The sequence below is a fragment of the Pristis pectinata genome, chromosome 14, assembly GCF_009764475.1.
Source record: "Pristis pectinata isolate sPriPec2 chromosome 14, sPriPec2.1.pri, whole genome shotgun sequence".
Lineage (NCBI taxonomy): Eukaryota > Metazoa > Chordata > Chondrichthyes > Rhinopristiformes > Pristidae > Pristis > Pristis pectinata.
The window spans coordinates 44,772,770-44,800,407 of record NC_067418.1 but is presented as its reverse complement, the minus strand read 5'-3'; the positions used below and the strand labels follow the sequence as shown (position 1 = coordinate 44,800,407).

Below are 27,638 nucleotides of genomic sequence, written 5' to 3'. Positions count from 1 at the left end.
ATTGCTGCTTTCAGTTATCGTTTGATTATAATGGTTTATTGAAAATCTGCAACCCACCAATTATAATGATCACAATGATTAGAAGAGGGTTGGTTTGTATTAAGCACATTAGTTACACTACATCGCATTACTAACCACAGTCCAATGTAGCCCCAGCGGAAGGCAGGTCGTCATCTCTCTGCTATCAAAGCTGAGACTGGCACCCTGTAACTGAGGCTTAGAGGCGTTTGTCGTCTGGGTTCCGATGGCCAGACATCTGCCTGAATCCTATTGCTGCCTCTCCCTGGGCTGCGTGACTGCTGGATCTAATTAAGGAATAGATGCCTTGATATCTGATGTCTGGGGCCTAATTGTAGTACATTCAATATACACTTCAAACTTGGACCCACTTAATATTTGCCTTAAAGCCGCTTAAAGTGACAGGAGATGAAACATATTGTTTGGCATAACAGCAGCTGGCTATTCTGCATTGAGTGGTGATACTTTAAATATTTAGCAACCTCATTTAACACAAGGACTTGTAACTTAACTGTTGAGATCCTATTGAGTATTGTTTATCAGGCAGAGCAACATTAATAGTTTAATTGCAACCTCATGCTGCTTCTTTCAGACTGAAGTGAATGGAATACAGTCTACTGATTACTGAAAGATATAGTTAGCACAGAGACAATTGGATTATCCAAGAATTTGAATTAAGCAATGATAAGAGCACAACAAAGTGGACTTCAATGCTCAAAGTAATGGAATTCTCAGTTGGTTTGATTTAATGACTTTGTATTGAGCCCAAAATCAACTCACATGGCCTTGGAACTAAGAAACTAAGACAGGCAGAAATTTGTCCTCTGTCGCATGGGCTCAACTCTCAATCTAGTTTTATAAATGTATAGCACTCTGCTTCTGAAATTTAGTTTCATTAAAGTCAACTCCATTTAATCTTCAGATCTGAACCTGCTCTGCTTTTTTTTTACTGACACCGAACTGACCTTCACACACCCGCATCTTTTCTTCCATCAAGATCAGGCCTTTTGAAAGAAGATGGTTCTGTCAAGAAACAAAAATAAAGTGAATGACACAACATTTCGACCAGATAAAACTTTATTTTTTGCATATGGCATTTGAAATTTATGTATTATCTATTCAATGAAGAACAGCGATATTCTCCCAGTACCTTGGCCAATATTTATCCCTCATTCAACATCAATTAAATATCAATAAAGCAGATTAAATGGTAATTAATTCTGGGGACTTTATAGTGGACAAATAGACTGGTACATCTCCTGCTTTATGATATGGACAATATTTCAAAGGTAGTTGCTTTGTGTAAACCACAGTGTTGTAAAAGGTGCTACATAAAATCAAGTCTTTCTTTCCATTGTAAGACCATAATGGTGAAGCAAAAGCTATGTTAAGTGGATGTATTTCATTGCCACTTACTGAGCTGCCAAAACATTGACAGCTTTCCTTAGGCAAGTGGAAATTGCCTCCTGATGGGGTCCAAAATAAATTGTCTTCCCACTAGGAAAAGAATGTTCCAACAAGTGGAGCTATGCTATAGCCCACTAAATTGTGGAAATGGAGGGTGAAAAATTAGGGCAAAAATACTGAATGAGTAAAACAAAATCAAACAATCATCATTGCAGACTTTATCTACCTGAAACTTATCATGGAGATAGTGAAAAGTGATACTATTTTTACACTGTGCACAAGACTGCTTCCTGATCCTATAATTAAAACTCCAAGCATGGGGGAAGATCATGGAACTAGTAATCACGATATCATGTTTAAAATAAGAATTGATAGCGTGATACATAGAACAACGACCAAAATATGGCTTGGAGAAAGGCCAAAATTGAGCAATGAGGATGGAGCTATGGAAGATAAATGGGATAAAATGTTAGCAGAAATTTGAAAATAAAACAATGGACAATAATTAACTGAGAGATCAACAGGAGTTCAGAAGTGATCTAGAGTCATACGGCACAGAAACAGGCCCTTCAATCCACCATGTCTGTGCCAACCATCAAGCACACATTTCTGCTCATCCTACATTATTCACACTTTATTCTTCTGATATTACCATCAACTCCCCTCCTATATTCTACCCCTCACCTACATATTAGCGGCAATTGACAGCAGTCAATTAACCTACCAATGTCTTTGGCATGCAGCAGGAAACTGGAGCATCTGGGAGAAACCCACACAATCAGAGGGAGAACATGCAAACTCCACACAGACAGCACCTGAGGTTAGGATTGAACACAGTCGCTGGAGTTATGAGGTGGCAACTCTACTTGCTGCACCACTGTGCTGCCCTCTGTTTCAATAAATAAAAGAACAACATAGCCACAAATTGGGTAAGTAAATAGGTGTACATAAAACTGAATCTGAGGAAAAGGCATTTGTTCAATATGTAAATTGAGAATTTAAAAGGAAAAATAATAAGCTTCGGAAGGAGCTTAAAAGACATCAAAGGCAAACAACAAGAACTAAAAAAAAGAGTTTTATGCACAAAACCAAAAAAATAATGTAAGGACGGGATCACTAAGAAATGAGTGAGATAAACTTACAGAAGAGATTTAGAATAGATAAATAAACAGAAAATGCTGCAAATACTGATCAGGTCAGGCAGCATCTGTGCAGAAAGAGTTAATGTTTCACTTTGATGACCTTGCATCTATTACTCTCTCCACAGATGTCATCTGACTTGCCATTCTTTTATTTCAGATTTCCAGCATTGACAGTTTTTTTATGCTTTTTGATAACTTCTGAAAAAACTTTACCTTAGAAAAATGACGACAATGGAAAAGGTTGAGTGATCGTAGAGCAGTTGAAATGGAAAGAATGGAGGTGCAATATAAATTTAAAAAAATTAATTATGATTAACACTGAGGAGTAGGAATATAATCTAATATTGTTTGTAAAAGATCACTTTCCAGCTAAGCGTGATTCCCAGTCTGGTGCTAGTGACAACTGAATTCAAGCCATTTCAGTATTACACTGTCTGGAGTTGGTGCTGCCAAGCATAAAAGCCACAAACAGGGCACATTGTGAGGATACTGAAACATCTAATTGGTTCAGAACGAGTCCACAAACCTTACAAAGGAAACAATGGCACATTGTGTTTGATCAAATAACAGGACAAAGAAACCGTATATTAAACAGACTAAAATAAATTGTTTTTGAATGTGAAGCTTGGTCAAAAGGTTATGTCATTATCATGTCTCCCATTTTGCGACCAACTATAAGGTCCCATTGGGATATTTTTAAAAAAATACTAAGTTGGATACCTCCCAAAAGAGCACACAAGCATCACTATGCCCGATTAACCTGCACCCACTGCACTGCATAGTCTTGGCTGCTGACTTGATCGATTGCTAGTCAACAAAGCTGTGTGGCTGCACACCTCAGCAGGGGTCCGATATCACCACACGAAGCTAGCCTGCACCTCCTGGAGGAGTTGCATTGTGGCTGCAGCACAAGGGCATCATAGAACTCTGTCTGCAAAGGGAGAGTGCACTCTCAAGATTTTCTGACACTGGACTAGAGGGATGTGGAGAGGAGATCTGGCCTGTCCTCAGGGCCTCCAGGCAAGCTCTTTGAGGGAAAGGGAACAGGAATTAAGCTTGGAGACTCTGGATTCAAGATCCTTGACCTCTCGCGACAATGTCAGTTGGCTCGAACATTGCAACCTTCACCATACCTACATCGCTCATCTGCTGATAATCTCTGTCAGACAGTGCTCATAACTAGCTTCAGCTTACCCTCAGCATTGCTTCAAGCCTCATACTTGCATGCAACAGCTAGCCCGGTTTCAATTCATGACGTGACACATCAAATACACTGTGCTATTCTCACTGACAAATGATCTTCTCAAGGGTCAAGGTGTGCATGACCAGGACAGTGGTCAGGTGCATCCACATGATCTGTGGTGACTCAAGAGTTCTAGAACTCACTCTCCAAGATGATTTGTAGACTCTGTAATAGTCATCAGCTTCCACCATCCAGGCTACAGATATGACTGCACTGCACAGTAAGAGACGCAAACTAAAGGAATGCAGCAGACTGATCACTTGGCATTTCAATGCAAAATGGCATGCTTTTAATTAGAAACTTGCTTGGGGGGTAGGGTTTATAATGTCTGGGCTTTTACTTTTCAGTTATGGGGATATTGATGAATGGGTAATTGGTGTATTTACAACAATACAGTTGGATGAATGTTTTCACAGACAGCCGGGATGGGAGGGGGTTGTCTAGGTTGCCCCCTCCCTTTCTCTTCCTTTTCCTGTACCACAGCAGGCTGTAGTACCCCCGATGGCAAGGACTCCGCCCTCACTGTGGCAAGGCTTTGCAGCATAAGCAGACCACTGTTCGTATCGTCAACAGTGGCCTCCACCTCTTCATTGCAGCAGCTCTGTGTGTCCCCTGACCCTTACCCCAGTTATGCTGCACTGCTTTCTAATGAACTGGGAGCAACTGGTTTGTTGAGAAGCCATGAGGTCAGGACAAAGTCCTGCTCCTACGATCCCTGCAGGCTTCAGCCACTAGAAATAACTCCAGAAGGCACTCAGCAGCAAGTGAGCTACAAGTAGTGAACTGGGGGTGGTGGTGTGTTGACAGTATGGGGGGGTGGTGGTTGAACAGGGATAAGACCTTCCCGCTGCCATCAGTTGTGTGAGGCTAAGTCAGGGTGCAAGCTAGCGCACTGGGCTCTGACATTAGGACAGTGTTGCACCCTTACTGACATCACCATCTGCCTCTCCTGCACACTGAGCTCATATTTAGTTATGCACATGCCAATGCCCTGCAAATGAGTGTTCAGAGGGATCGAGGTGTTCAAGTGCATGAATCACAAAAGCTTATCAGTCCAGTCCAACAAATAGATAAGAAGGCAAATGGTATGCTCGCCTTGATTGCGAAGTGGCTGGAACCTAAGAATGGGGAGGTTTTGTTACAAGCAAGATGCTGGAGGAACTCAACAGGTCAGGAAGCATCTAGAGAGGGAAATGGGCAGTCAATATTTCGGATTGACTGTCCATTTCCCTCCACAGATTTTGCCCGACCTGCTGAGTTCCTCCAGCGTCTTGTTTGTTGCTTGAGATTCCAGCATCTGCCAGCCTCTGGTGTCCCTAGGTTTTGTTACAGTTGTATGAGGTGTTGATGAGGCCACAATTGGAATACTATGTACAGTTTTCATCTCCTTGCCTAAAAAGGAATGTAGTAGCAGAGATGGGATTCCTGAATAGGATTCACCAGGCAAATTCCTGGGATGAGCAGATTGTCCTATCAAGATAGGCTAGACCGTTGGGGTCTGTACTCCTTAGAGTTTAGAAGAATGAGGTGTGACCTTATTCAAACATATGAGATCCTAAGTGGGCTTGACAGGGTAGATGTTGAGATGTTTTTACCAGCAGGAGATTCATGAACAGGGGGACACAATTACAAAATAAGGGGCTGGTCATTTAAAATTGAGGTGTATAGAAATTTCTTCTCCCACAGGGTAGTGACTCTGGAATGCCCTACCCCAGACGGTGGTGGAGGCCGAATCATTAGATATATTTAAAGTGGAGATAGATAAATATTTGGAAGATCAAGGAATTGAGGGTTATGGGGAACTGGCACAAAAGAGGAGTTAAGGCCAGCATAGGTCAGCCATGATCATTTTGAATGGTGGGGTAGGCTTGAGGGGTCAAGTGTCCTACATCTGCTCCTGTTCTGCTGTGTTCTCATCATTGTGGCATTCAGTGTCACTCTTGCCATAAAGGTGCTGAAATGCATTGGCCGCTATATTGGAATTGAATAGCGCACAAGAATTGGCTACAGTTGCCTTCTTGACTTTTCTTCTATTGATTTCTGCTTTATTGTTTCAGTGCAATGATAGGATAATTTTACATAAAATGCTGGAGGAACTCAGCAGGTCAGGCAGCATCTATGGAGGGAAATAAGCAGTCGACGTTTTGAGTCCTGATGAAGGGTCTTGACCCGAAACGTCGACTTTATTTCCCTCCATAGATGCTGCCTGACCTGAGTTCTGAGTTCCTCCAGCATTTTGTGTGTGTTGCTCCAGATTCCAGCATCTGCAGAATCTCTTGTGTCATAGGATAATTTTAACTTTTTTCCTCCAGGGGTCTCAGGCAGTGGAAATAGTTGGCAGGACGGACCTGTGACGATCACCCTGCCGTAGGAAGTGAGCGGACTCTGATGATATCAGCTGGGCCCGGCTGCCATTTTTACCCTGACATCTGTGCAGAGAAGCCAGGTGTGTGTGTGTGGGGGGGGGGGGGGGGGGGGGGTGGTGGGGGGGGGGGGGGAGAGGAGGAAGGGGAGATAGGAGATATTTGATCCTTGGTGACTCAGTGGGGAGTTGGGGAGGTGAATGGGATGTATGTGATCCTGGTGACTCAGTGGGGGGGGGCAGGGGGAAGGTTGTGGGAAGGTGGGGGTTGGGTGGGCTGCGTCTCAACCTTGACCAGGTTTACTGTCAATGGAATCGAGCTGCCAAAATGCCTAAGTTATCGATGTGGCCCAAGGAAAATAACCTGGGCCCCTTCTGTCCCTGCCCTGCCCCCCACTCCTTGCACAATGGTGCCCCCACCAACCCCTCTCCCTACCTCATTGCTGATTGGCTAGACTCCACATGCCCTATACTGCACTCTCCCAAATCAGGTGAACAGCACTAAGTGTCCGTCAGGGGTAGGGCCTCTCTCAACAAATGAACAGGTCTCAGCTGCACAACGGCCGGTTCAGTGAGAGGTCTGAGTTTAAAACAACCTTCCACCCTCACACTACCAATGAAACAATGCCATAGAACAATGCTGGACAACTTTGTGAACAGCCTGTCTGTTATTAATGACAACAGGAACAACAGGTCTACTAAACTGAGAATGTCCCATGTTCATTGGATATAAAAGATACTGTCATAAAGTAATGCACTTTTCTCTTACCCAGACAATTTCCCTGAGATCATAAACTAACTGTGCAGGTTAAGCCTGAGGTTGGCTTCATTATCTCTTTGGTTTATGCCACTATTTTATTATCAGTGTATCATGGTTGTATTACTGACGGTAACATACTTTCAACATTAGTTCTACTAAAATACAACCATTACTTTCCTACAGAAGATTTCTCCATAGATGGCTTCTGACATTTGCCAACAGGACACAATGTGGCCCAGGCAGATTCGAGACTTGCAGTGATGTTATTTCACGGTTTTTCTCTTCAGTGCAAATGGTGGCTCCATTTCCTGAATTATTCTATACCACCCAAGTCAGGGCTCTTTTCATTATGGCAGAGAATGTTGATTTGACAGCTCAAGTTGCAATGAAATGCAAAGGAAAGGATGGAGACATTGCCTCTAAATTAGATTGCACAACTATTTTTAGTTCTCTGTAGCGTGATTGAAAATGTCGATTAGCTCAGAGTGACAATTTCCTGGATGTTTCACTCAGGAAGTCCTCCTGCTGTGAGACGTATACCAATTACATTACTCCCCAAGAGCTATTTCAGAAGAAATTAGTCCATTGTCTTGGGAGCAACTTGTTATTGGGCATTCTCAGGACAACCACAGCACAGTGTAAGACCGGAAACCCTGCCAAAGTAAGCCCCACATTCACTCTCCCAGGCTCCCCGCCCACACTACTACGTCTATTCTCACTCTCCTACCCCTTCACCCAACCTACTTCTCTTGTCGCCATCTTCTTGGCCCTGGTCCCAATCTGATTGGCCCAGACACCAACCATATACACCCCCCAACTATTCTCTCACCCCTGAGGCCCTCTCAGCCTTCCCACCCGACCTACTTACCTTCCCCCTCTTCTCCAAGTGGCCTATGCCCTATCCTCGATGGAGGGACTGATCTCTACCCCTCCCCACTTTCCCTGCCCCTGGCTGCTTACCTAATCGTCAAGCTGAACTCGATCCTCCCCACCCTGGTCACCCACCTGATGTCCAGCCCAATTCCAGGCCCCAAATGCTTTCCCAAGCACCACTACCCCACCCACCTCACCCATACAAGATCCAGCCTCAGTTCTGAGGACGTTTAGTGTCCATTCTGTGCAAGGCCTTGAGCTGGAATCTTATTGAAGGGTTCAGGTAGTTATGAACAAAGGGTTTTAGGTGGGTGGTAATGATGTGGAGTTCTCAATCAAGTACAAAGGCAGCAGGTTGAAAACTGACCTCATTTGGGTGAAATGCTGATATCTATTTAGATTAAAGCACATACTATAAGTCCTGATTGCTGGTTACCATAATTTGAATTTGGTGCTGTATCAGAGACCTATAAATCTGGCACATAATTGTTGGCTGCACAAAATGTTTGTGGGTGCCACAAAATGAATGGGCTCCAGACGGACACTGGGCTGCTACACACCATCGAGGTGTGGGAGAGCTGAGAGGCCAAGGGAGAGGGCGTACAGACCCCTGGATCTGGCACCAAGGGTCTTAGTGCAGGACGCCCTGAGGATAAGGGGTGCCCTGTAACCGCAGGGAGAAGATTCCTCCTCCAGGCCCTCTCTGGCAGACCCCCCTTCCTGATCTGTCAGGTCAGATTCCCTCTGACCACTCCTACAGACAAGCAAGATCCCGAGCAAGGCTCCAGTGATCAAACAATCCCTTCTACCACTGGTAGCTAATAGCAGAGCTTGAGTTTATTTCAGGTGAAATTCATTGAGATTTTCCTGAATAATTACTGAATGTTGATGCTGCCTTGAATAAACATCCCAGAAATTTTGCCGGTGCATTTAATTGTGCTTCTCAAACCTCCAGGCTCAAGTGAACAGTCAAGTCATAGTACAGAATCATATAGTATGGAACAGGCCCTTCAGCCCACCAAGTCCACACTGACCATCAAGCATCCATTTACATTAATCCCATTTCTACACTCCCCATTTTCATCTCAATTCCCTCCAGATTCCACCACTCACCTACAAACTATGGGACAATTTACAGCGGCCAACTAGCCTACCAAGCCACGTCTTTGGGATGTGAGAGGAAACTGGAGCATCCGGAAGAAACTCACAAAGTCAGACAGAAAATGTGCAAACTCCACACAGACAATATCAGAGGTTAGATCGAACCCCGGTCACTGGAGCAGTGAGGCAGCTGCTCTACTAGCTGCACCACTGTGCCACATAAATGTAAAAGTCATACAACTTTAATTAGAGCTTAAAATCATATCAATTGTCTCGTTTAATTCCAAATCGCTGGTTGGTATTAGGAAGGGCATTAGGTCAAATTTTAGTCACCAAAATGCCATTCAGCCTCTTGAATGAATTCTGTCTGACAATTCACAAATCGCCCCCAGTGATTCTCAAGGCTGCTCCCTCTAATACCAGCTTCAGCTCCACACAAGCTAAACCATGATATGCCAGCTTCACACGAAGAGGCTCTTTAACACCTAAGGTATAAGGGGAAAGTTGCCTCCATGTGTAATTGAAGGGGAGCCTATTTTAATATTTAGAAAAAGGTTAGACAATTGGATGAATAATTTATGGAACAGACCTGGGCTTAGGACATCTGCTTAACTGTGACAAAATGGACTGAATGGTGGAAAAATCTGTTGCCTTGTAATCACTACAGGATGCCTATGTTTAGTATTCAAGGAACACCATCCATGCAACTTGTGGGGGAAACAGATAGAACATGGAGGCAAAATGTCCTGTCCCTAAAGCTGTTAAAATCTCTTGGATGAGCCAATAACCTTTTGCCTTCAGGTGAATCTAAAAGATCTCACATACTCTTTCAGAGATCGAAAATGGAGTTCCCCACTGTGTCCTGGTTAATATTTATTCTTCAACTAACATATGTTGTGTGCTTGTTTGACGCTGTGTTTCCAATAGTATAACAGGGACTACACATCAAAAATACTTCATCGACTTTAAGATACTTTGGGATTCCTGGGTGTGTGAAAGGCACTATATAAATGCAAGTTATTATATTTTGTGTGGGTACATCAGACACTGTTCTGTTTCCTTGATGGATCAGCCAGAGTGTGGCTCCAATGAATTAATTCTTCTCAGACCAAGGATCGCATCTTAATCCTAGTCAATACAGCAAGACGTCTCGAATATTCAGAAACAACTGAAGAATTTTAATTTTGTGTGAATGTGGAATGTAATTAGATGCCAGATGTTACTCAGCTGGAAAGTGCATCGCACCAGTTATTGAGTGTCAGCAATCAACTTGACCTTTCAATCCCCCACACACCCTGGAAAACTAACACGCCTAAAGGAAATTTGGGATTAGTATGCAAATTTGAATATATGCAACTGATAGAATCTAAATTGAGGGGGTTGGTTAGTTTAAATATCAAATTATGAACGTTTGGAATTTGGTTAATACATTACTCCAACCGAGGGATTCATATAGTTAACATGTGGTGACCAAAACTGTCATTCTTCAATGCAATTCTATTTACCTGGAAGTAGTCAGTAATGAAGGGACCCAGCTCACTCTTCAGCAGCTGCCTGTGGAGAAAGATTCCAGTTACCACTAGATCCACTGTGCAGTGAAAGATATAAAACATCCTACTGCTTATTGATCAAAGCAACACATGTCAAACCAGCCAAGCTGCCCCTGACTACCTGCTCTGAACGCAGTTTTTTCCAGGCATGTACTATTCATGATATATATAGTAAATGGACTTCTCCGCATTGTATCATCAATTCAACACATTCTCTTACAGTGTGTCAGTGCCACTAATGTTTCATCCTTAAGCATTGTATCAGTGAAACATTAAATTCCACAGCTGCTATGGTGGGATTTGCACCTGGATCCCTGGATTGTTGATTGTTTTAATGTGATGAGTGAACTGAGCCCGGTTATGTTTGAAGGGAGTAGGCTGGAACACTGTTTCCTGCGCTCCTTTCAAACACAGCATAGCTCAGATCACACATCACATTAAAAGAGGGAGATACCGCACAGATCAACTTCATCTTTTTCTTTCTTCTTCGTTCCCCATCCTGCATTAAAATGTCCCTACACACCCCAATGTTGCTCCCCTAGAACAGCTGGAGAATAGGAGCATTAAGGATAGTCAATCATGTGAAGTTGGGACCGTTACATTGCATCTGAAAACATTGAATTTAATTACATTTCAATATAATCCAATGTAAAATGTAGCATCTCTAAAATTTAGCTACCTTGTCATACTGAAATTAATTTCTAATTTATGCTAATGAAAGTGAAATAAATCAAAGAATAAAGAAAAATAAGTGGTTGAAGATTGATATGCAAATAAATGGGTAGCTGGGAGTGAGTTACGGGCTGGAATCTAAAATCCTGTGACAGTTCACACAGTAAGGTGATGAAGATGGTCTCGCCTGAGTGGTGCAACAGGTAGTGCTGCTGCTTTACAGCTCCATCAACCTGGGTTCAATCCTGACCCCCAGTGCTGTTTGTGTGGAGTTTTAATGTTCTCCTTGTGATTGTCTAGGTTTCATCCCACATCCTGAAGATGTGCTGGTAGTTAGTTGGCCGTTGTAATTTGCCCCTACTGTAGGTGGACGGTAGGAAAACCAGGGTGGAGTTGATGGGCACATAGAGAGGACTGGTTACAGGGAAGTAAATGGGGGAATGGGATTAATGTGATTGTTCTGAGAGCTGGCGTAGACTTGATGGGCTGAATGGCTTCCTTCCATGTCATAAGGAAATATGAGAATCAATTTTTTGTTTGCAGTCTTGCCTCTTCTTTCTGGCTCTCTTTTGCTGTTCTCTACTGAATTTTTATCTGTTGCCTTCTGCAGTTCCCTTACCACCCCCTCAACCTCTCCCATTGTTCCCCTACTTTACAACCCCCTCTCCACCCCACTTTTCCATTCCTGTCACAGTCTCCCTTTCCTCTCATTCACTCTCCTACCCCTGGGCCCCCATCACACTACCTCTTGGCTCAAGTGTGGGCATTCAAGCTGATTTTGACCTCCCCTACTCAGGGCAATTAACGATGGACAATTATTGCTGACATTGGCAGTAACATCCACATCCAGTAAAGGGATAATAAAAAGTAATCAGCGGCTGAGTCCTAGATCTTCTACGTCATTAACAGTTTTTTTCCATCTCCATTTCAGATGAATAAACAATATTAAACAAATCCAGCTTTCATGAACTGAAGACCCTGTTTTTATGCTGTATGACTCTATGACCTCAAGCAATTTAATTGGTTTAACTTTGAATATGTAATCTAAGCCCACTGAGTAAATGTATTGCACAGAAAATTCCACACAGTGTGCTGAGTGTGTCAGGCAGACGGTCACTAGATGTACCATTTTTAAGATGTTGCATGTGGATAAACATAGATATAATTAGATGAGCAGAAAACAATCCAGGTTTCACATTTGGTTGCTCTTGTTGGTTACCAGGCAGAACCTAATATGAACTTTAGGTGATGCATTGGGTTAACACAGTGTTCTAAGAAGAGGGCAGGCCAGGGCAGATTTGGTCACGTACAATCAGCCAGATTTAGTTAATAATCTAACAGTAAAGGAAGATTTGCCTAACAGTGATCATAATAGGTTCAAATTCAATGTCAGGTTTCAAATGGAGAAAATGACATTGTTACTAAGATTGTAGAATTTGGTAAGGCTGGCTTTCAAATTCAGTTGAGATAGAATCTGACAGTGGCAAACCGGTCTTAATAACTGGTATAAATTGCAGGAACATGTGAGGTGTGTGTATGGAGCAAGAATATACCCACCAAGCAACAAATAGATAACAAAAGAGGCAAAAGAGGTGAGAAATAACATAAAACCAAAGGAGAGAATGTATGAAAGGGCTTGAAGTAGATCTGGCATATTAAGAGTGATATAAAGGAGCAAAACAAGGAACTGATGATAGCCGTAAATAGGGAATAAGGAAAATATGTGAGGGATAACACCAAAAAATTACAACTGCATTACAGAAGGGGTCTTTTTTATTTATTCATTTCAGGGTGTGGCCGTCGCTGGCAAGGCCAACATTTGTTGCTCGTCCACAATTGCCCTTGAGAAGGTGGTGATGAGCCGGCTACTTGAACTGCTGCAGCCCTTCTGGTGAAGGTACTCCTACAGTGGTGTTGGGGAGAGAGTTCCAGGATTTAGATCCAGTGACCTTCAATGAACTTTGAAGTACTTCCAAGTCAGGATGATGTGCGATTCGGAGGGGAACCTGCAGGTGGTGGTGTTCCCATGCGGCTGCCGTCCTTGTCCTTGGTGGCAGAGATCACAGCTTTGGCGCTGCTAGTAGAGTAGCCTGGGTGAGTAACTGCAGTGTATTTTCTGCAGCCACTGTGTTTGAGTGTTGGACAGAATGAATGTTTAGGGTGGTTGGTGGGCAGCTTTGTCCTGGGTGATGTTGAGGTTTTTAAAGAGTTGTTGAAGCTGTAAGGCAATTATGGCTTCTGGATAGTGGAAAGGACTTTAAGAGAGAGGAGGTGAGTCATTTGCTGCAGGATGGCTAACCTCTGATCTGCTGTTGTAGCCACACCCTCTCTGTGGCTGGTCCAGTTCAGTTTCTGGTCAATGGTGATTGTGAGGGTCTCAATGATCATAATACTATTTAATATTAAGGTTGTTGATCAGACTCTTTCTTGTTGGAGATCACTTGGTACTTGTATGACACAAATATCACTTACCATATCCCTGGCCACCCCTAAAGGGTCCTGACCCGAAACGCTGACTGCCTGCTTTTCTCCACGGATACTGCCTGGCCTGCTGAGTTCCTCCAGCATTATAGTGTTTTTCACCCCTGAATGTTGTCTAGGCCTTGCTGCATGCAGGCATGGGCTGCTTCATTTGTTGAGAAGCTGTGAATGTCTTTCTGATGACTCCTCATCTCTACTTCTGACCTTATGCTGGAATTCAGCTCCTTGGTTTGTGTTTGGACAAGGTATGGATCCAAATGGTCCTGGGAAAACCCAGACTGAGCACATATGAACAGACTATTGGCAAAAACCACATAATAGCATTATTGGCATGCCTTCCACTACTTTTCAGATGAATCAGAGCGAACTAATTGGGCAGTAATTAGTTGAACTTGGCTTATTCTACATTTTATGAACAGAACATATCTGGGTGATTGCTCATATTGCTGGGTAGATGCCAGCATTGTAACTGTACAGGAAAAGCTTGGATAGCAAAGCTAATTCGGCAGAGCAGATCTTCTGCTGGGATGTTGTCTGGCCCCATAGACTTTGCTGTATTCAGTGCTGTCAGCCATTTCTTGATATTATATGGAGTGAATTGAATTGACTGAAGACCAGCTTCTGGTGGGGATCTCGGGGATGGCCAACATGGATCATCCGCTCAGCACTTCTGGCCGAACAAGGCTTAAAATGGTTCAGCATTGACTTTAGCACTGACGCGTTGGGCCCTCATTGAGTATGGCAACATTGGTACCAGCTCAGCAATGTAAAAAATGGCCCAGGTATGTTCCATTTACAGAATACAGAATAAGCCTGTTATCTGTTTAATTGTCCACCTCCATTCACAACTAGATGCGGAAGGACTGCAGAGCTTTGATCGGATGCTTAGGCTGTGAGATTGCTTAGCTTTGTGTATTGCACACTGTGTTTGCTGTTTAGTATGCATTGGGTCCTGTATTGTAGCTACTCCAGGTTGGCACCTCATTTATAGGTATACCCAGTGCTGCTCCTTCTGCAATCCTCAGTGGACCAGGATTGAACCACTGACTTGATCGTAATGGTCAAGTGAGGAATATGCTGGGCCATGAGGTTATAGACTGTGATAGCTGCTGCTGATGGTCCACAACACCTCATGGATGCCCAGATTTGCACTGCCAGATATGGCCTGAGTGTATCTCATTTAGCCAACTGTAATGCTAGACAACACAATGGAGGGTGACTTCAGTGTGAAGGTGGTGCTTTGTGTCCGTAAGACTGCGCAGTGATCACTCCTACCGCTGATGTCATGGACAGATGCATCCTCAATGTGTACATTGGTAAAGACATCGTGGGAGTTGTAGGTAATATTACAAATAAAAATGGCATACCATGAACAATTACTTTATCTCAGCCTTCAGATAAGCCTGGTCATATACTTGACACAATGAATCAAGGATCGTAACTTGGAAAGTTAACTTAAGTGAGGGCAGTGTTAGAAAAACTAATGGCACTAAATCACAAGGACATAGTTCCCAACCGGGAGCTTTACAGGAGGGAGATGTGTTGTCTGTGTTCTTCTAAAACTTTCTCAATCTGAGAACTATCTATACAGTTGGAAAATTGCCAATGGAACTCTTATTTCAGAGAGCTAAGGGAGAAAAGCAGGAAGCTGCAAACGTATTAGAGGCCAACATCAGTTGTGGGAAGTTATTGGATTCTAGGATTAAGGGCACAGTCACTAAGACCTTGAAGAAATTTTAACTAATTAGCAGGGGTTTACATGGTTTTGTAATGGATTTGTAGTTGTAATGCCTGGCAGCTGGAAGAAGTAAATAGTAGTAGATGGGAAATCCAATGTTAAATGTCTGTATGGACTTCCAGGGGCCCATCTTGCCTGTGTTAGTTCTTTATTCCAATGCCTGCTCTATATTCATAGCCCTGCTAACTTTCTCTCATCAGGTAAAAGTTCCCCTATTGAATCTGGTTTCACTCTCTTGTCCAACAGCACATTTCAAGTCATAATGACTTGTTGTGTAAATAGTTTCATCTCAGCTTCCCTTGTTTTTTGGCTTTGATAAAAACAAATTCTTCCCATCTGTTCTTACAAAACCATCTGAAATGTTTGAACATCTCCTTTGAACATCTCTGCTCTAAGGAGAACAATCCCATTTTCTTCACCGAACTAAAGTCCTGGCATAATTCCAATAAATCTTCACCCACTGGATGCCCCCATCAGTCTGTGCAGCATTGGGGCTAACAAGTGCCCACCTCTTAATAAAATCAGCAGTATGTTGTTTATCTGAGTTCTGCTTCTTGGACTTGCAATGAACTCATTGATATTTCTTTTACCTTCAAACTTTCTTTCAAGCTCCAACAACTTAATTACCTCTTAATCATTACAAACTGATAATGCCCATCCCCTCTTCTTACCCTGACTTCCATGTTCAACTTGATCCATATGGGCCTTATCCATTGCAACCCTCATACTACTCCAAACTGTGGGGTGCCTGTGCTTTCCATGTTGACCTAACCTAATCTTTCAGAATAATTCCTCATTATACACTTCGCAGGTAAATCTTTCAACACCTACCTCATTACCACTTGCCTCAACCTGAACCATCTCGCCTCGTCTGTGCTTGTTTCTACAGCCAATATGTGAAGAAGACCAGCACCACCATCATTACAACACACCAGGCAGGCAACTGCTCAGTGCAAGGGAGCTCATGTCATATATTCTTGAAGAGAGTGTCTTTCTGGCATTATTCCTCATTACCTGGAGTCTTGGGAAGGCACTGGCAGAAGCCCGTGTAGTCTTTGTACCACTCTTGACACAACTGAATACTTGCGATGCTGTTTCAGAAGGCAGTTAAGCCAGCCAAGCCAATTTTGGACATGTAGTTGAGATGGGTGGGCTTCCATCTCCAGAGGTCATCAGTGAACTGAATGGGTGTCTAGGGTAAACCAGCAGCCCACCCACCTGTTGTCCTTTCCTTTCATGAATAGCCTATTCCGGCTTCTTGTTCTTATGTAATTGGTAGCTCATTTCATGTTGTTCATTACAAAAAAAGCTTCAAAAATTTAACAATCCAATCATGTGTTTCAACGTAGAGCTTATGCAGCTTGCTTGCTTCAACCTTGTAGAGTAGTATACTTACCGTATGTTTTCATTCAGAGAGTACAATTCATTATCTTGCAAGCTTCCTCCTTGGAACACTTTGATCACTGCTTTATGCACACTTGGAGGGGAACAAAAAAAAGACTCTTTACACAGAAAATAGTCATCAAAAATAAAGCAAAAACAATGAACTGACACAAAATCTTAAAGCTTCAGCATTGTTTCTCAAACTTGCCATGTGCTAACCGGACTTGCAGCACTCTGTCCCCTACCTGTACCAGAAATGTGCATTTCCCTTGTCCTTCCACAAACTTCTGATGAAAGGTCAGCAACCTGAAATGTCAATGTTTCTCTCTCTACAGATGCTGCCTGACCTGCTGGGTATTTGCAGCATTCTGTTTTTTGTTCATTTCCCATTCGACCAGGCTTGTTGTAAAATTGCAGTGCTTTTTCCAGAACCACTGAAGCACAGGTTATAAGCTATTGCAGGGGTTTCAATAGTCAAGTCAAGTTTATCATCATGTGCACAAGTACAGTGAGGTATGTGCAATGAAAAATTTGCTTGCAGCGCCATCACAGGCACCAGTATTAAACAGCCGCTCTTTTGCCTTTAATAGTCTATATCTCTGACCAAGGCTGGAGGGTTTGAGTCACTCTGCTCTCCACTTTTGGGTTTTCCAGCCCTCTTATATTCTCTGTTCCCACCTCCTGCCTGTGCACAATGATGGAAAATGAAACTGCAGATGGCATACGATGGATGGTGCTAATGCCACCTGGCTATGCCATGCAGCCAATGTGAGAGAGGCACCTTACCACCTATAACCCTGTCCTTGTTTCTGATAAACTTCTTCTCTGGATGTGGACATCACTGGCGAGGCTGGGATTACATGCCCATTCCCAGTTATCTTTCTTCACTTTGATGCTAGAAGGTGGTTTCATGGACCACTTCAGAGAGCACTTAAGGGTCATTTAATCTGGTGCAGAAACAAGAGTCATCAAGACAATGGGCTTCCTTTCCTAAAGGTGATCAGTAATTGTACAGCACCTCTGGTACAGGTGCTGTTGGTGGCATGGTTTGGGATAGTCTCAGTCCCAGATATGTCATAAAAATTACAGCACACTCGGTGTCATTCAACACAGCCCACTGAGACAATGCTGGCCCATTTACACTAATACTACACTAATTCCATTTTATTCTCCTCACATTCCCATAAACTCACACAGATTCTACCACTCACCTACGCACTAGAGGCAATTTAGAGTGGCCAACTAACCTACCAACCCGCTTGTCGCAGGGGGAAACCCATGTGGTCACAGGGAGAACGTGCAAGCTCCACACAGACAGCACTGGAGGTCAGGACTGTGCCCCAGTCTCTGGAGCTGTGAGGCAGCAGCTCTACTTGTCGTGCTGCAGTGCCGCCCAGAATGTTAACAGCTCTGCTCACTGCTCGTCCCTGCTGATGCGGTGTCATGAGTCTTTTGTGCCCACTGAGATTGCAAATTGACAATCAACATGAGGTTTAAAACAGGGAGAGCTGATTCCTCTCCTTTCAGAAAGAGAACTACTTTTTTCTCAGGCAAGATCAACTGCTAAGGTAATTAGGAAAAGGTTTAACCTAGAAAACAAGGAGAACGCTTCTTAAACAGTTTCGAAACCCTGCCGACTAACACAATCGCTGTGCTAACATAGTGTGGCACTAAGTGGTAGGATGTGGGTTCTTGGTGGAGATTCCCCCAAGAAGGACCTCCTCAGTGTCAGGAATAATGTGGTGGAGGAAGGGGAAACTGAGAGCCGTGCCAATCCAGCTGGCCTTGTTCCTCCTCTTCTGGTGTGCGGCACACTGCCCTTAACAGGGGCCTGGTGAAGGCTGCCTGGACCAACTCTTTGACTGGAACATTCTATTCAGAAATAGGAAGCCCACAGTTGGTAAGAATAGAGTAAATTATGGCGGAGGATGAGCTAAAAGTAGCACTGATACTAAACTGTCTATATTGCAGCGTGTTGGGGAACCCCCGAGAAGGACCTCCTCAGTGTCAGGAATAATGTGGTGGAGGAAGGGGAAACTGAGAGCCGTGCCAATCCAGCTGGCCTTGTTCCTCCTCTTCTGGTGTGCGGCACACTGCCCTTAACAGGGGCCTGGTGAAGGCTGCCTGGACCAACTCTTTGACTGGAACATTCTATTCAGAAATAGGAAGCCCACAGTTGGTAAGAATAGAGTAAATTATGGCGGAGGATGAGCTAAAAGTAGCACTGATACTAAACTGTCTATATTGCAGCGTGTTGGGGAGGTGTAGAGGGAACCTTCCATAACACGGAGGCTGTGTTACACATGAGTTGGGAGCATTGTGGAGATAACTTCTAATTTTATCTTGCCCACGCTATTTTTCTCCTGAGCAACTTTAAGGGGGCGATATATAGATAGCAGTGTCTTATAGCTAAGGTCTGCTATATCCAATATGTAGGCGAGTGCCAATAGATCCTTCAGTAGGAAGGGCCTAGCTCATTTGTAGAACATGAGTCAGAGGTCTGTGGGTTCAAATCGCATCCTACATCTTATTCACATAATCTCAGCATGAAACTTAAGCGCTATACGGAGGAGGTGCTGTATTCTCAGAGGCATTGCCCTTTAGGTAGCTTCTCCTTGTTGGACTGGATCAGGTGGCCCTTAGTGGCCTTATTTGAGCAGGAAACTCTCCCAGGGTCTTGGCCAATACAACACTTTCAATCTTAATGCTTATGGGGCCCTGCTGTGCACGAGATGGCTCCTGAAATGATTCATTCTGAACTGACTTCGGATACTTTTGAGAGAAGATGCTATGCAAATGGACGTGCTTCCTTATTATGCCCAATCCTGACTCTCATCTCATCCTCCCCCCTCCTGCCACATGTGCCTCATGAACCAGGAATGGGAACATGGGCTCTTCCTTTAACCTCTCTCAAACTGGATTCCCTTGAGTTTGTCAGCATTCCCCTGCGCCCTCGAGAAGCAGTGGTCTCCCCACAGACCTGGAAACAGGTTGAGCTCAGTACTCAGGACCTGATTAACTTCCCTGCCCAATCTCAGCAACATCGCTTGCCATCTTGATTTCTCAGAAACCATAATATAAGTTTTGTTTTGTGTAATTGCACAGAGCTTCACATAATTTCTGCTACATCAAAGAGGTCACATCATGTGACCTAATGCTGTGTTTCTCACCCACTGATACAGTCACAAATGACACGGATGCTGCCCTGCACCTTAGCTTCCTATGTATAGATATAATTTCTCTTTCTCTGATGGAGGAGAATCTACATTGTGGTCATGGATATCAGCATTTGGGAATATTGGCACCACCATTCAATGTGTCCAATGCCTGCGTCAAGGACTAGGTCTACCATGGATAATCCCTTTGCTCTTTGAGTCATGTAATCATAGGAATTATCCATGGTATCCAAGGTAGACCTTGACGCAGCCATTGGACACATTGAATGGTGGTGCCAATATTCCCAAATGCTGATATCCATGAACACAGAAACAGATTCCTTAGTCCACTGAATCTAGCTCAACTAGCTGTGCCACTGTGCTGCCCCCTTCCTTGACTAAATGAGCAGTATATCTCCACCTGCCATGCCAACTACCCATGTGATTGCCAATGGAACACTAATGTCTGGAATTGTGCAAAGTCTGATGATAGAATCTCACTCAGGGTAGGGAATGGGATGATACAATTTCACTTAAGAGTTTTATAACCACCAGTCAGTATTTTATCCCTACAGGTTAGGTTGGAAATTGAAACTCAAGTCTAAGGGGTAAAGAGACTGAGTGCAAACATTATTTTTGTTATTATTATTAAACTTATTATTCCAGCAACTCCATTCCTGAGCATTGCTCCATTTTGGTCATTTGTTTCAAGTAGGCTAAAGAGCTCCTACCTGTTCCAGGCCTTGTTAGAGCCCAGCAATGCTGCCTGTCTGGCTGCGTGGAACCGAGGTAAGTCACTGAGCACTGGGGAGCTCAGAAAGCGAGGCCTGGGTTTACGGAAAGAGCCCATCCTCCCTTGGGCACTGCCACAGGTAGCAAGCCTGGGCCTTCTCCTCGCCCTGAGGCCGGGGAGTTCTTGTGGTGGAATATCACCTCCAGGGCTTTGATTAAAGTTAGGGCATCCGTATTAAGACAACCTCTGGCTCCTTCCAACAAGCGAAATAGCATTAAAAGGAATCTGTAGCAAAATGAGAAAAGGTTAATCAAACACTGCTTCTGACCCATACTCTCTCTAGTGATTGCAGTTCCTTTAGTTCAATGGGAATGTGTTCTGCCCCATCCAGAAAGGAAAAGGACCACATTCAATGCATGGACCCACTGTGGAGATTGGCACATCATAGAGTGCACCATCTCAGCAAATTATAGGGTTCAGAGTCTGGAGACTTTGTGCATTTAAGAGCCATCCAAAGGCACAAAGTCCAGAATAACAGGGTACTGGAGAACCATGAGAGTGGTGGACTGTCTTTCTCATGAGATGTTAAACCCAACTCCTGACTGCTCATCAGGTGGATGTATTAAGATCCCATAAGATTATTTTAATAAAGTGTGAAAGTTGTTCTTTCCAGTGTTCCAGCTAGTATTTATCCCACAACCAGCATCAAACAAAGAGATAATCTGGTGAGTTATTTCATTGTTTTTCTTGAAGCCTGCTGTGTGCACATTGCCAAGTTTCCGATGTGACAACAACAAACAGTAACATATTTATATAGCACTATTAACCTAGCAAAATTTTCCAAGTCAGTGAATGGTAACTATCTAGGTCACACAGAGACAGATATGAACCTTCCAGGGAAGCTGGTTTTAAGTAGCACCTTAAGGTAGAGAGCAGGAAAGAGCGAGGGAGGGAATGAGCTCTGCCAGATGTGAGGACAGTCGACTTTGGAGCGTATTTAAATCTGGGATCAGAAAGAGATTGGAAAGAAGAGTGCTGAGATTTCAACTGTAGGGATTATAAAGATAAGGAAGGGCAAGACCATGGAGGAATCTGGGAAAAGCAAGAATCTTAAATTCAAGGCTTCGATCCTAAATAGAGCAGCAAATAGAGAGGGATTATGTGAAGGGAACATGAAGTGAGTTAGGACATGAGCAGTAGAGATTTGGAATATCTCAAGTTTAAAGAGGATAGAACAAAGGGAGTCAGCTAGTATTGTGCCATAATGATCTATTCTAGAAATAACAGATGTAGACAAGGGTTTTGAAAGCAAATGAATTTGAGGCAGGAGCAAAGTCCACCGATGTTATGTGGGTACAACAGCGATTATATTTCAAAAGCATTTCAATGACTTTGAAGTATTTTGGGAGATCCTAAGGTGGTGAAGAGTAGTTCTTAAATGCTAGTTTTTCTTTTTTCTTTCCTGTGTTCTTTTACCACAGACTTACAAGGCAGAACAATGCTAGTCTTGTGCACTTTGTCTGATTTCACCTCATTAGGTATAGATTCGCAGGGGAAAAAAAAGTAGTGTGCTCCACCTACAAACCATGAAAGCACTGTCTAAAAGAACATTTCTACCATCAGTGATCTTGTCAGTAAAACAATGCATTATTGCCCAGAGCTATAGAGATCAAAAGGTTCCAGGTTCAATGTTCATTCTATGCTGTTATCTGATCTTACCCAAGGCCACAGCTGGATGGTAAAACTGGCTTCTTCGGGTGGGTAAAAATGCTGTGAGAAAGAGACGTGTGCGTTCAGTGAAATCATATTGGGTTCAGGGGAAATTCCAATCGTGGTTGAATAGCCTGTTGACACCCAGTGCCTAGGCTTGCATCTGATAAATTGGCTCTTTGGCAAGGACTCCCACATTATGCAAATAACTGCACTTTGAAAAGTACTTCAGTGACTGCAACTTACTTCAGAACACGGGAAAGCTCCATTATAAATGCAAGTGCTTTATCTTCAGAAAAGGGACGGAAGACAATTGATAAAAAGTGTTCTGTGTGCTTCAACATGCAACGTGCAGTCTTGATATTTCCATATAAGGAAGGTGTTGTGTCTTGTCATTCAACGCATTGAGCCTTTTGGCCAGCTTTATGTTCCTTGGTCTGCGCTTTCTAAGGACATGTCAGCGCTGCCAACATAATGTGCACAGTAGAAACACAATCTTTCCTGTGGGATTAACTTGCGACAGAGCCTAAGCTAACACCCTTGCTCTGCCTATGCCCTGTCAGAGAAGCAAGCTATGCAGGCTGAAAGGCTTTGTATTTTGCTGCTGATGCTGTAATTCCTTATCGTACAGAGCACCACAGTTAAAGTTCACATGAGAATAGGCACCAGCACTGCACATGCTGCCAAGGCAAAGAACAGCATTTGCCTGTCAAATGCTACTGAACTGAGTTCACCTAGAGGGCAAAATACAGAAGGTTGGTGGGGGAGGGGTGTAGTGTGGGGGAGTGATGGTGGGGAATAGGGTGAAGATCACAGCAATCACAAAACAATTAAAATCAGGGATACACATGTAGAGATGAACCTGTATGAAAAAACAGGAGGCTTTGCGAGGACATAATTGCTTTCTGCTTAAAGTAAATTCAATAAAGTTGCAGATATCAAAAACTAGTTCTAAGAACTGACTTATTATGCCAGCTGATCCCAAACTAATACAGATGGGAATAAATGCCTTTTGCAAACATCATAGGAAGGTCTAAAGCCAGTCGGCGGAAGCTTTGTAAAATTTGTTGGGACTTGTCCAAGAGGAACAATTGGAACTGTCCACCTTCACTCTCCAATATAGAAGGGAGGGGACAGTTGACAGCAGTGCTTCACCCAGTTCAGAAAAGTCCTCAATATGCTGGCTCAGTTGAAAGATCACTTGGGCCCAATCTGACCAGGAACTTGTCTCACTGCATTGAATTGGATAACAAAACAGCAGATTTTTTTTTCTTTAAATGTGTTTTTATTTGCATGGTAAACTTTGCAGTTTATGCACTGTGGGAAGATAAAAATAATCAGAAGAGGATTTACATAATCTATGTTACTGTGATACAAAGCAAGAAAAAGCCTCAGGGGTTTGAAACACCCCTTAGAAATAAATGGAAGCAGATTGTATCAGAAAATGCAAGAGGAACTTGGTGTCACCAATGGGTAGTTCCAGGTTTCCAATATATCCTTGGCTTACTATTAATTTTTGACTTGTCCTGCAGCAACACTCAAAGGTGCTGGAGGAACTCAGTCAGGCAGCATCTATGGAGGGAAATGGACATTTGACGTTGGGAAAGAAAAAGCCAGTCCTGATCAAGGGTCTTGACCCAAAATGTCAACAATCCATTTCCCTCCAGGGATGCTACCTGATCTGCTGAGTTCCTCCAGCGCCTCTGTGTGTTTCTTCAGATTTCCAGCATCTGCAGTATCTTGTGTCTCCATTATAATTCATCCTCTTTTGCATCATATGCAACCATTTGAAGAAACACATTGTTTTATCCAAATTTGCAGCACACAATACCTGTTGTTATTCCATAGGATTAGTAAATTGCCTGTAACAGTGCCTTATTGCTTTCCCACTGTCAATCTAATATGAGACCGTCAGAATCTATTAGGAGTTCTGTGATTTGCCTGTCAGGGAATCTTAGCAGTGTCTGTGATGCCTATCTGTGACAGAGACTGTAACAATATCTGTGACAGCATGTGACTAAGACTGACAAGAACCATGAGTGAGACTGACGCTGTGGAAGAAAGCGACATTATCTATGAAACCTTGACACCATCAATAATATGGAGTTCATGTGAGTAATTGTGAGTTTCTCTGTGTGAGACTGTGACAGTAAGTATGTAAAGGTAAGAGTGTCTATAGATTGAGACTACAAGTGAGGAAGTGAAGGGTTAAGAATTGCAACCATACCTATAACTGGTAAACAAAATATATATATGCATTTATATTTCTCTAGCAAGGACTAGCAAGCTGCTGACCCACTAGTTAGGTTGGAATGTTAAGTGTGTTAACTGCCTTTGTTTCGGGTAACGGACCATTCTGCTATGTCAGACGGTGGCGATACTGGGTGTAATTAACATCGAGGTGAAGGCTTGGTCTGAACAATGAAGGGTGATACCTGCCTTTGAATGCCTTGATTATAACTCAATTATACTAAGACAAGAGGTGTGATAGCTGTCTCGGGATCTCTATAGCCTGACCGAAACTCGCGGTGCCGTTTGCATGGGATGTGCTTGACAATTCCTGTATAAATGTCTGTCTGCCCTTTGTGCGGAAAGAACTCGGGAAGTGACTCTTAGTGAGTGCTGAAGAGAATTCTCCAAGCGGTGCACCGCTAATAAAGGTATTTGTTCGAATCGACCTCGTGGCACTGTGTTACTTACAGCGGACAGAAGGGGAAAATTAATTTCAGATGACACAAGGAATGATGAAAGTGAGGAACTTAAAGCAATTAACATCTGGGTTTGTTGACCTACATCCTAGCGTAGTGGTGATCGTCCAAAATTCATTAGATTCTTGAATGGATACCATGAATTGTTGAGCAGGAAAGATAACACTGCTTCTCAAGTCAGAGAACACAGAAAACTATAGATTAGTAACCTGTGACAGGCTGGACTCCACCATTAAGGTAACACTGCACTTGGCACATTCTAATATAATTAGACAGATTCAGCATGGTTTAATGAAATGAAAATTGTATTTGAGAAATCTAGTAAGAGTTTTCTGGGAATGTAACTAGAATGGGGGATAGCGGCAACATGTCTGTATAGCAAAGCTGTACCTTCACAAGGCAAATATTAATGTGACACCCAAAATGTTGCTTCAAAAAATAACGTCTCATACATGAACAAAACACAGAAAGTTAATAGATACAACAAATAATCAGGAAGCCAAGTGGTAATGTGCAAGGGAGATATTGTAAGAGTATAGAATTCTTCTTGCAAGTGTATAAAGATTGGTGAGGTTACACCTGTGCAGATCATTTGTAGTGCCACTGAGCAGCAGAGCATGCATTTGGGTCCTGATGGCCCAGAGCCAATTTTGATTCAACTGCACAAGCATAATAACCAACAATCAACTCTGTCCTTGTCAGAAATCCATTTGTGCAGTTTATGTTTGTGGTTATTTGAGAGCCAATGTGAATGGGATTGTTTGCTGATTTTTGTTTCCTCTAGCCTCAGTGAGTTTGATAAGTCCTCAGGTGTGATGAACAAACAGGATTTAAATTCTACAGGGAATGTTGCCGCAGAGAATAAGACACGTGCAGAGAAAAGGTCAAGTTTGCATAGAGACCCATGAAAGACTGTGAGGAAATCCAAGAGATCTGACTGAAAATAGCACCATCCGGTCATACACCAAACAACCCATGCTGCTAATGACGGCCAGGTTATTAATGACTGTTTTGGGTTGCCGGTAAGCCATTTGGAATCCCAGTTATTCCATGTTGCAACCTGTCTTGCCAAATGTACAAGTGGTTTTGCCTGGAGTCTTTGAGTTTTGACAACATGGATATGTTCTGACAATTCCAAGTTTAGTTGATATTTCGTAAATGGAAGGCGAGGGAAAAGTGAAATTGAAATAAGGTTATGGGTCATCTCACCAAAATTTAATATCAGTGGTGCACATCTTCATTTTAAGATATCCGTGGAAAAAATGCAAAATGCTTACGTTGGTATATGTTTGTGTATAAGCTGGCATGCTTATGAACATACAACTGTGCATTTATATATGTATGTTTGTGTACCTTTGTGTAGGATTTGAAAACTTCTAAACGTTCACTCCTTTTTTCTTATGTATTGAACATTTTCAATACTGACAGAAGAACTTTCAATGGTTTCACAACTAGGGAACTAATTTCCTGTAAACATTTTACTGCTAATGGTTCCTTGATACTGACAGTGAAATATGCGGAAGAAACCACATAACCTATTTGAGTTTGCGATGCTGCTGACTCTGCCACCTAACCTGGTCTGTGCTCAAGTGGTGAGCTTGATGAAAAATTGTGGTTGATGGCAGCAAAGGTTTCTCATGGAATTTATTATAAGCCATGCATTTAAGCGTCAATTAAACAGTTAGAACCCTTTCAAAGCCAGAGTGCCAAATTTTCCAAACCAAAATGCTTCCTTGTTGCACATTTTCATACAAACTTACAATGTCAACAAACAATCACCACAACATTTTATAACGTGGCTATTCAAAAAGTTGTTAATGGAGTGACCTGCCTATTTTTCAAATCAAGAATAGAATTACCACTTCTTAATAAAATCCTTCCTTCCTGTGTGCCCAACCTCCTCCTACAAAGTCATAGAGTCATACAGACATACTGCATGGAAACAAACCCTTCGGCCCACTGAGTCCACCCCCATCATCAACCAACCATTTACACTAATCCTACGCTAATCCCATTTTATTCACCCCACTTTCCCATCAACTGCCCCAAATTCCACCACTCACCTGCACACTGGGACAATTTACACTGGAAACTGGAACACCTCGAGGGAACCCACGAGGTCACATTGAGAATGTGCAAACTGCACCCTGATGGCACCCGACGCCAGGATTGACCTGGGTCTCTGGCGCTCTGAGGCAGCGGTTACCACCTCTCCAAGCCTATGCATGCCTTAAAATGGAGCTCAGTACTGAAAGCCAACCATGCTTGCACAAAGTATTCAGTTGCATTTTGCAGTCAGGTTTCCAGCAAAAGACTTGTGAGCATAAACACGGTGCCATGTAATAGAACTTATAAGCCTTCACATTTTACAATCCTCCTAATAGTCTTTCAGTGCTTTTAAATATCTTTATTAGTTCAAGGCCTCAGCCTTTCGCAAGAGCCCTACCTTTGGATAATTGGATCTCACAGGAGTCAGGGTGAATTTATACCTGTTCATTTCCAACTTGTGCAAACTATTCAGACTGCTGTGTGTGTTACCTGCGGTAGACAATGAACAGAGACTGTCTCCTCAACCTCAAAGGATCCGAGAAGACTTCTTTTA

At 43.0% G+C, this 27,638-nt stretch overlaps 1 protein-coding gene across 6 annotated transcripts in view; it reads right to left on the bottom strand.

Annotated features, from left to right (window-relative positions):
* Positions 1–27,638, bottom strand: part of LOC127577911 (proline-rich protein 5-like) — an 87,235-nt gene that overhangs the window by 22,434 nt on the left and 37,163 nt on the right. For all 6 annotated transcript variants that reach the window (XM_052029563.1, XM_052029566.1, XM_052029565.1 and 3 more), the window contains exons 2-5: positions 20,617–20,903; positions 16,744–16,824; positions 10,412–10,460; positions 984–1,041 (exon numbers count right to left, since the gene is read on the bottom strand). In XM_052029563.1, coding sequence (XP_051885523.1) covers positions 984–1,041; positions 10,412–10,460; positions 16,744–16,824; positions 20,617–20,735 — 307 coding nt within the window. In that variant the 5' untranslated portion in view covers positions 20,736–20,903. The remainder of the gene's footprint in view (positions 1–983; positions 1,042–10,411; positions 10,461–16,743; positions 16,825–20,616; positions 20,904–27,638) is intronic.